This window comes from Procambarus clarkii, chromosome 7 (assembly GCF_040958095.1).
Source record: "Procambarus clarkii isolate CNS0578487 chromosome 7, FALCON_Pclarkii_2.0, whole genome shotgun sequence".
Classification (NCBI taxonomy): Eukaryota; Metazoa; Arthropoda; class Malacostraca; order Decapoda; family Cambaridae; genus Procambarus; species Procambarus clarkii.
Genome location: NC_091156.1, coordinates 17,681,180 through 17,691,532, shown reverse-complemented (window position 1 = coordinate 17,691,532; position 10,353 = coordinate 17,681,180). Strand labels below are relative to the sequence as shown.

Below are 10,353 nucleotides of genomic sequence, written 5' to 3'. Positions count from 1 at the left end.
AGTATTGTATGTACTAGCTCTATCTATAAATCCAACATTATATTTGTAAATCAACTATGTATGTACTTTTCCTGAATAAAAATTTATTTTATTATTATTATTATTATTATTATTATTTAGTCATAATGGCTTGGCACTTTCCCTTGATAGTTCCCTTCTCTCTGCTCGTCTCTTCATTTAGATTTCGCATCGCGGGTTTTTGATGACCATAAGTGACCATGTTATTATAGATTCAGCTACTCGGAACAAGTTCCCAAGTAGCACGGGCTATGGTAAGCCCGTAGTGGACTTACCTGGTATAGGAGCGGTGCGAGCGCTATGAAAAAAGTGACCATTTTCCCATCCTCCTTAAATATTCCCTCAGTGGGAGTTTGCCAAGGCTGACTGGAATAGTCATGTTACACGTTACTCTTTCCGATCTCTCTGATCTGCCTCTCCCTAGAGTCCCCCTCCTTTTTCATGACGGTAATCAATGCTGCCCTCAGCTCTGTTCCTTACTCTACCTCCTGGGGCACACGGTAGTACGTTCTGTGGTGGAATTCAGACTGTGCTCTGGCTGTCCGCTTTAAGCAGCGCCAACACAGATGCCTGACTCTTATTTTGTTTTAGAAGGTGAGTTGGAAATCTTGTCTCCACCATTACAGTTGACACTCCTCTCCCAGATCTGGAAGAAAATCAGTAAGATAGCAGGTAAGTGTGTTCCAGATGCCTTGCCAGTCCTCCACCTCCATGGTTTTCTTGTGGATCCGGTGTCGGTCGCGACTGAACTGGGTTCCTACTTTTTGTCTGTTAGCTTCAGTTCTTATCTAACGCACTTCTTCCTTACTGGAAGGAAGGTAAAAAGGGTAAACCTCTTTTGAATCTTGTCCCTTAAATTTTCGAACACAACTCCAGCTTCCCAATAACGATCCCATTTCTTTTCGGAACTCCAGTCTGCCCGGACCCTGCGGTTCTACGGCAGCGGGTTCAGATGACACTCATTATGAGACGCTTCGCAGTCTTCCTCCATACATGTTTCAGTATTTACTAAATATTTATAACCGTATCTTGGAGTCAAGCCAGTCCTCAGGGACTGAGGTTATTTTCAGGTGGTTATTTTTCGAATTCGGAAACCGGTTCACTAGGGTCATTCTCGAAGGACTTTCTCCCCATTGCCTAACGAGTTGTCTGCAAATTTTTAATCGTGTAATCAATGTCCGTTTGATGTGGTTCTTAGGACACTATCTTTGAATATCCCTTTATTATAATATCCCCGCCCTTTGAATATCCTGTACATCTGATGGTGCTACATAGTTTCCCCGACTTGGCGCCTTTTGATAATTACTTACGAAGGGCAGATCCCAAGTGTTGACTACCAAGGAGAGAAGAGGTCATTTAAGATAAATGTTTTGCCGACAATGAATTTTTACTTGTCGACAGCCATCTTATGTTACATGCATGTTTCAGCCGATGCTAACAAACTGCATTCTAAGTGACGCAATTTCTGACGCTTCTGTGAGGCTTGCAACCAGCTCTCGCACAAGACAGCACATATATGACTTATTGCTTATAGTCACTTTTTCGCTTATAAATAATTAACAGGCTTGTAGTGTCTGTAGAATGTTACATTTCCAAAAGGCAGCCGCAGGTATTGGTAATGTTATTGCCCCATAAAATGTCACCAATTAAAATCGTCTAAAAGCAATAAACATGCGGGTAAAGATCTAAAATGAGCTTAAAATTAAGGTGAGAATTTTGGTGATTAAATTGAAAAAAAATTTGGTGATAATGCCAAGTGTTAAAAAAAAAATAGAAATGCTAAAAAAAAGTCTGAATAGTCCAGAATTAGCATTGGTTCCTATGAGGGGCTGATTTTTTTAACACTTTGTAGTTAACAAAATGGCACTTTGATAAATTTGCATAAAAACTGTGGACATTGCATTGACTGAAAAGACGTGTGTACTTGTTGGGGAGGAGGGAGCAAGAGTTCAAAGAAATACTGTACAATATGCAACATTCCATACTCAGTAACTGAGGGTAACGAGTTCTCCTAATTTATACAATTAGATCCAGTTGCAAAGTTAAGCTCAACAGAGAAAGGTCTTGCAAGGGACCAGTGTGGGAGAGTTGTGAAAATTCCAATAGGGGAAGAAGCAAAATTAAATGTTTCAGGGTGCAGAGATAATTGCAAATAAGATTGAAACAAATTGTTATACGGCTCTTTATGATGGAGGGCTCTGAACGGTAGGCTTCTTCCCTTTGGGGGAGGAATTGGTGTTACTTCTGTAATTGAAAGATAAGAATAACAGGTTGGAGACTTGTGGCTTGAATGCAGTGTGCTAGTGTTTAAAATGTTTCAAATGGAGAAGGTATTTTCAGAGGATGCGCCATTACCATGGAGGAGTGGTATGAACAACTGAGGATGGAATAAAAGGAACCTAATGTGGAAAACTAATCAAAATACATCATAGGGGTCTTAGTAAGAATGCCTATGATAATTTAGAGGTAAATTTGCATAAGAGGGGGCTGAGGACATTGTATGAACATGTGCTAAGGGGAAAAAAAACACTATCCTGACAAAGTGCAGCACTCTGGCCAAACTTCCAGCAAGTATTCCAGAGGCCTGGGGAAGGGACATTCATTATGTAACAGTCCAAATTAAGGTTAAATATAAACCACAAACAGGTTAAATATTATATTCAATACATTAAATGAATTAGATAACCACTTTTGTTTTTTTATTTAGTAACATGACTGCTTTAAATTATATCAGTAGCTGCAGTTGAATAACTTCAAATGGATAAGCTATTTCAATTTAGAGTAACAAATCATACTAAACCAATTTTTAGTTTCAAAAAATTAATATCTAATTTAATTTGTTGACTTACTGTGTATATAATTTTTTTTGTTCCTTAACATCTTTAATAAATGTAATTTTTCTTTGACCAATTAGCCTGTTAATATGATTCTACACTACAAATATCAACAATTACATTATTTCAGAATATTATGTAATTTTAGTCCCTAAAGGATGGCCCTAAACAATATTTTGTGGTAAAATTACACAAGTTGGACATATATTTTAAACTTCATTTTTTTTATTATAATGTACATTTTATATTTAAAATTAAAACATGACAAAAACACTTCTGAACTTTAATATTCAATGATATTAATCCCAACATTAAACTTTAGAACAATAATTATCTCACATCTGTTGCTTAAGAGGCAATGCAAAAGCTTCATAAACATTTGCTCCCAATGAATCAAGTTTGTCAACGGTGAGAATCTTTTGTAAGAGCTGGCCAGGTGCAGGGGATAGAGCAGCATGCACTACTCCTGATAAAAGTGGTACTAATTTGGCCACAGGAAGAGTGCTGTTATGAGAGAAACTGGAGTTGTAAGATAGAGTCCCTTGGGCTAGTGAAGAACTCTCAACCACATTATCTGAAACACTAGGGGGTATATCTCTTCTAACACTGTCAACCCAATTTTCATTACTACCACTGAACTCGTGTGGAATTTTAGGGAGTGGGTAAAATTCAGCCATTCTATCTAACAAATGATTAAATCCGTGTTGAACTAGTGTGTCCATTACAGTACTAAAATCCTCACTGGCAAGGATATCATTTGTTTCAATTAGCATATTGTAGAGTGCCATATCATCTCCTGAGTCCCCTTCAGGTGGTACAGGTGTATGAAGAACATATCTGCTCCATGGCTCTAGCTTAGGCCTTTTCCCATCATGAAGTTCATATGATACATTTTCTCCAGCTAGGTCAAGTTTAATTTCCTGAAAAATTGCTTCTAACTGACATAAAGTAAGAGGTCGAGTAAGAGGCAATCCAGCAACAATATGAGTAACAGCTCGAGTTATATGCTGCAACAGTTTAGGAATGCCCTCTTCAACAAGGTAATGAAGAACAGCAAGATATTTCTGCTGCAATGCCTGGGATACTGGTATGTTTGCATGACCAGAGTGTATGAGGTCCCCAAAAGTATATCCTCCAAGTAGCAAGAGTTGTATGTGCACCGCTGTGGCTACCAAACTTGCAACATAAACAGTGGAAACCGCACGGCTGAATCCCACAACCTTGAGTTGCTGCCAAATACTGTGTTTGTGTTGTGGTTGTTCCCTTACTGCTTGAAGGAGAGCATCTGCATCAAGTTCCCTTGATATAATCTCTTTCATACTAACAGACAAGCTCATAACTGTTGCATTTGCTGTTCTATGTGTATTTTCATAATGTTGCCGTTTTTTTTGTTTTTCCATCAAAGTGTGTGTGTGTTGATCATGCCAAGCAATAAGTTTGTGCTCTGCATAACGACTAAGGAGAGCAATCCCACCTATTATTGCACCTCCAATTACAAACTTCCTCCGGTGTCTGTATAAAAAATCTCTCACTCTGAGCAACATTGTCCTGTGAAAATTTGACACTTAAAAACAAGGGTGTAAGAATATGGAAATAAACACAAAATAAACTTAATTCTGTGCTTTAAATCCTGTATAAGCATTACATAAGTCCTGAAGTAGTTGCAACTTTCTGCAAGCGGTTGGCAACAAAATTATTTGCATCAATGAAACGTTCTACGCAATTAGTGATGCAGCTCTCTGTGCGGGACTCGAGACGTGTTGATGGGCGATCCATACACTTGTCCCAGCACTTCTCAGTCAATTCATGAACAAGGACCTGTAAATAAATGTCAACAAATAATCACTGACTACTTAGTAATTGATGAAATTTATGATTTCATAAGAACAACAGGAATTCTTTTTATTACAGAACAGTAATTTTAAATTTCTGTACATTAAATAAAAAAGAATTAAATAATAATTTTAAATAAAAATTTTGTGGGTACAATATAAAAATAAAAATGTTGAAATGCCCCTTTCTGGGCGAATCTCAGTGGTTCCCTGAACCCACTGACACATACACCAGTCTCAGAATTCTGGTGGCCTATTGGGAACCTAGAGTCAGAACCTGACCCCCCCCTCCCCCCACAGTCCTTGCAGAGGTACAGAGCAAGGATTGTTATGAACACACACACACACAGGAAACCCCTCAGCAGGCAGGTAAGACAACACATGAACCTGCATGGTTCATGAAATGAAACACCAAAGCAGATAACAGAACAGCCCGTCCTCCACACAAAGACCCAAAAGTGGTTCCATGCACCTGCCAAACCTCCCGTTTATGAATGATGAACGGTTTACACACGACTAACAACTGATGATGTTTGAACGATTCTGGAACAAGTGCTTCACTGACGAATTTTTTTTCGAACCACAATGCTATAAATGCTTCACACATGTACTACAAATACAAATAATCCCCAGTAGAACCTAAACACCTAACTTAATCTATGCCTATATATGCACAATATGCTAATACTGTATACAGTACTGTATTGTAATATTAATTTATATTTGAGAAAATTCCCGTTTTGAATGAACAGCATGTAAAAACTTATGAATGTGTCTGTGGAGTCGACTGTTGCATGTAATGGATTTGAATCTAGGACAGGTTGCAACTGAAACCACAAAATAATCAATTAATGTTGACCAAACCACACACTAGAAAGTGAAGAGAAAGTGAAAGTCAATTGTGATAATTATCACAATCGACTTGATAATGGTCCAGACGGACCGAAACGTTGTCGTCTTTTTCACTTACTAGTGTGTGGTTTGGTCAACATTTTTCAGCCATGTTATTGTGACTCATCTGCATAATCAATCAAAATTAAATGGTTCATTTGAACCTGGGCATGAAACCCCAGAGCATGCATGTGCAGAGCTGCCAGCTCTGCTGGCATCCCAGCAACTAGCATGGTCAGTCTGGAGCTGATGAACCACGAACCAATGTATCTAGTAGTGGGGAGGGGGGGGGGGTGGCTTGCAATGGACTGCCACAACAAGACATATCAGAAGACACAACCACCAGCTGGATAAACCAAACCACACAGAAACCCCTGTATTGTGGAAGCCAAATGTGTCTGCCTCTGCCAGAAAATAAGGAGAAGGCCAAGGACAGAATCGAGGACAAGGGCTGAAAGAGCAGAACTCAAGCCTTTGGAAGATAGCATGAAGGTCCCTCACCTGATAACCAACTATGGAAAATAAAAATCTTGATCCAGACCAAAATTGATTAGGGGAAGCAGGAGCCACCTGTATGAGAGAGAACTGGAGATATACTCACCTAATTGTGCTTGCGAGGGTTGAGCTTCGGTTCTTTGGTCCCACCTTTCAAGTGTCAGTTTACTGGTGTAGAGGTTCCTGAGCTTATTGAGCTCTATCATATCTACATTTGAAACTGTATGGAGTCAGCTTCCACTACATCGCTTCCTAATGCATTCCATTTATTACCTACTCTGACACTGGAAAAGTTCTTTTTAATGTGTCTATAGCTCATTTGGGTACCCAGTTTCTACCCATGTCCTTGTGCATGTACCACCCATGCTAAATAATCTGTCCTTATCTTCCCTGTCAATTCCAGAGAATTTTGTATGTGGTGAACATGTCTTCCCGAACTCGTGTCTTCCAGTGAGGCGAGGGGCAGTTTTATTGGTTCTTGCAGCCTTTCCTCATAATTCATACCTCTTAGTTCTGAGATTAGTCTAATGGCATACCTTTGAATCTTTTCCAGCTTTGTTGTATGCTTGACAAGGTATGGACTCCATGCTGAAACCTCATACTCCAGAACTGGTCTTACATATGTGGTATACAAGGTTCTAAAGGATTCTGTACACGAATTTCTAAAGATGGTTCAGATGTTAGCTTGCCTCACAAATGCCCCAAATGATATTCTTTTGATGTGGGCTTCAGGAGACAGGTTCAGTGTGATCTTGACTCCTAGATCTTTCTCTGTTTCGTGGAGGACTTCATCTCCCATTTGGTATCCTGTGTCTGGCCTCCTGTTCCCTCCACCTAGTTTCAATACCTTATGTAAAGGTAATCTTCATTTCCTTATGTGAAACAGCACCAAGGGAGTATCTGTGCCGAATGCCAGGAAAAGGATGAAAAGGTGAAAGGAGCACCAGGACACTTCATACTGTTGCCACGAAGAAGATTCAGGTGGGAGTACAGTACAGTCGATTTTGTTCTCTACTCGCAATCAGGAATTCTGGGTTTTAATCCTGGGTAAAACAGAAATGGTTGGGCTCATTTCCTATCAGCTAATGCCACTGTTTTACCCAACGATAAATAGGTAACCAGGAGTTAGCATGTTGTGGAGTTGCATCTTGGAAAGGGTTAGTAGTTCGACCTGGGAGGGAGTGGCGGGAGAAGACCTCGATATAAACCTAACATGTAAATATACACTGACTGCCTGTTCCGACAAAACAAATTATTTTTAAAACAACCACCAGTGCACCACATAAATGGTGGAACTCTTGACAGAATAACAGAGGCTTAGAAAGGTAGAGAAGAACGAACCAGCATGGTGTGCCACCAGGCCAATCTGCAGGAAAAGGCAAAGCCGGTTCCATGTCAATCTCAAGAGGTCCACCTTGGAGCAACTAAATGCCTTGCAAACAAAACAAGAAAACGTCTTGGATGGACAACTCCATGGAAAAGGGATGTGAGAGAGAGAAACTATCTATGATGACGTGGGACCCCCCCCCCCCCCCACAGGAATCGCTTGGATCACCTAAATCCTAAGGGTGGATTTATTACATCCAAAGTCGCTCACTCCAAGATGATCTGACAGGCGAGGAGAGGAAGCTTTCCTGGAAAAACCCAAACCCCCAGAGGGAGGACAGACTGACGAACTCTACCGCAGACTAAAGAAAATTACCTGAAAAGCCCTTGAATTGTAGGACTAGGTACTGGCAAACTAAGCAAGCTGTACCCACCCCCCCTTACTGCCTATCAATGGGGCAAACCGCAAAAGGGCTGGCATGAACCGTGAGAGGCCGCCTTCCAAATAGAGCGAGCATGGTGCTGGCCAGATGAAGAATGACCGGCCGAGGGAAGCGCATGCAACCCAGCTTCTGGCTCCACAGAAGGTCTACCCCAACCAACAACAGGTGCCACCCCAGCCCTACCAGACTGCCTCAAAGAGCGAGAACAACCACCCTGAACACACAGGTCCTGAATGAGCCGACAAGCAGAAGCAGTCTAAGGGAGCGGTTTCAAAGAAGGAAGGGTCTGCCTGAAATAATGAATCAGGAGCCTCGGAGGGACTGGTAGGCTCAATTCCCTTCGCATCCGATTCACAAAAGGCAACCTGAAGAAAACCAAGCCACATCCTGAGCTAAGCCCTGCCCCAAACCCAAAACCCTCAAACACTTTGGGGCTGGCAGCAGGAGGGGAGGATCAGAGGGTGAATTATCAAGGAAAAGCACCAAGCCATTATGACTACTGTAAATAGGCACTTGGAAGGGATCAGGATAAGAATTTGGGATGGGACAGGGAAAAGGAATGGTGCTCAACCACTTCGACGGTTGGGGATTGAAAGCCGACCTGCATGAAATGAGACCATCATTGTACCGTCCAGCCCAAGTGGAGGGGAGGTGCAGATGGAGCCAAGGTCAAATTAACCAACATCTCGAATTTCAGGTCCCTATATGTCAACCAGGGCAGCTCCTGAGCATCCAAATGGGCACATAACCCAGACTGCTGCAACCTAGCAAACCTAACATACAGAATGGTCACTGCCTAAAAAGTTCTAACCTCATTGGGTCAGAATAAGAAAGCAACATGATGGGAGCAAACCCCATATGACTATGGGTCGAAGGTGTCCCCAACCCAACAGGCAGCAAGGCAGAGGCAGAATGACTGATCATCAGCACATGGTACTGGTGATGTACCTCAAACTCGCATGAAGTGAGAGCAGGTTCAGGGGAGGATGGGGTAGTGAATATCCATAGTACTACAAAACCCACAAGAGTTTCCAGGGGGGGAGGGCCTGAATGCAGCGCAAGGGCAGCACTAGTTAGCACACAGAGAAGAGAATCCTAAGCACATTTAGCTCCAAGTGTTCTAAACTCTTGGCTCATGCTGCACCAGTGTGTATACGAACAGCCACAAAGGCAGAAAACAATGGCTGAAAGCAAATCATCAGGGTGAAAGCAACAAAGACAACCCAGTACACACTACCATCAGAATAAAACTGAGGGTGGAGCACCCGGCTGACTGCAGGCTGCCTTCCTCCTCCCCCTAAATGAGTGGGGAAGGGGGAGGGGGTGGATGTTGAGCAAGAGCTTGCACTAGTTTCATTAAAATTTCGATCGTCATGTTTGAGTTTGAGTTCTTTAGGTGGTTCTCAAGATTGCAAGTCTAGTTTGAAGCTAGGCAGTTGTTTCTTTGGTTTCACTGACTTTCTAGGTGCTTTTCTCAATAGAGGTATAAATGAATACCTTTATACTGTAAATAAATGCCAATGCTCCCTTTATGCCTGTGTGGGGAATGGATTCTGATGCCATAGGTAGGCAATATAACTCCATGACTAATGGGGCCCCAGTAGTATGGCACACTATCTGAGATAGTAGCTTCAGAGAACCACAAGGGGCTTTCCTCCCCAGAAAAGCAAACAATCACACATCCCTAGATTGAAGAATCTTGTGGCTGGACCGAATTACCCCATGGAAGCCTGAGAAGTGTAGTAAAATGCTACATTGCAACCAAAGGACAGTACAAAATGGACTACGGTCAAAGAATGCCCCGACAGCTAGAGAAAGGAAGGACACATTCACTTCACCCTCAACATCAGAGTGAGAGTCGAGGCTTAAAGAAACATGGCAGTATAGGCAGCAACCAGTGAATCAAGAAGAATGAATGAAGAAAACACCAACAGCAAATCAATCAACATGAGGGATGGAATAGGCAGAAAGCCAGCCAAGCCATCATACAGTTGCTGCCAAAAAGAATTCCCCTTTAACGTGCCTGAGCCTTGTTATACTTATGCTCCATTTTCATTATCTCTCTGTCAATGTCTCTGGTAATACAAGTACATAGCAGTATCAATGTAAGTACTGTATTTGTTTCTCATCGATTCTGGAGTTATCATGGTTAAAAACATGAAGTGATCAATCTAATCTGTTCAAGGGCTAGGGAAAATATTTGTGCTGGTGAGACTGTATAATCACGATCAGATAATAGTCTTTCCAGTACAGTAGACATCAACATAGATTATGGAATGTCCTTTGCATTCTAAATTGCCAAGGATAGTATCACCATGCTATTTATTTCCATCTCCAAGATACTGGAATTAATTTTAACCATTCCTATCGTAACAGTAGGACTTAATATAGAAAATCCACAGATCTAATATTAAAAGTTGGTGTTCATAAGAAGGGAGGATACACCTTTCATAAAAATATGGAGCGAGTGGGTAGTTGACCTGACAGGCTAGGGTCATCCCTCCTAAAGGGATT

The 10,353-nt window shown here is 41.4% G+C and overlaps 1 protein-coding gene across 1 annotated transcript; it reads right to left on the bottom strand.

Annotated features, from left to right (window-relative positions):
• Positions 1-2,659: 2,659 nt before the first annotated feature.
• Positions 2,660-4,636, bottom strand: Pex3 (peroxin 3). Its single transcript, XM_045747367.2, has one exon. It carries the CDS (start codon positions 4,394-4,396, stop codon positions 3,188-3,190), a length of 1,209 nt encoding a protein of 402 aa, XP_045603323.2. The 5' UTR covers positions 4,397-4,636; the 3' UTR covers positions 2,660-3,187.
• Positions 4,637-10,353: the final 5,717 nt, after the last annotated feature.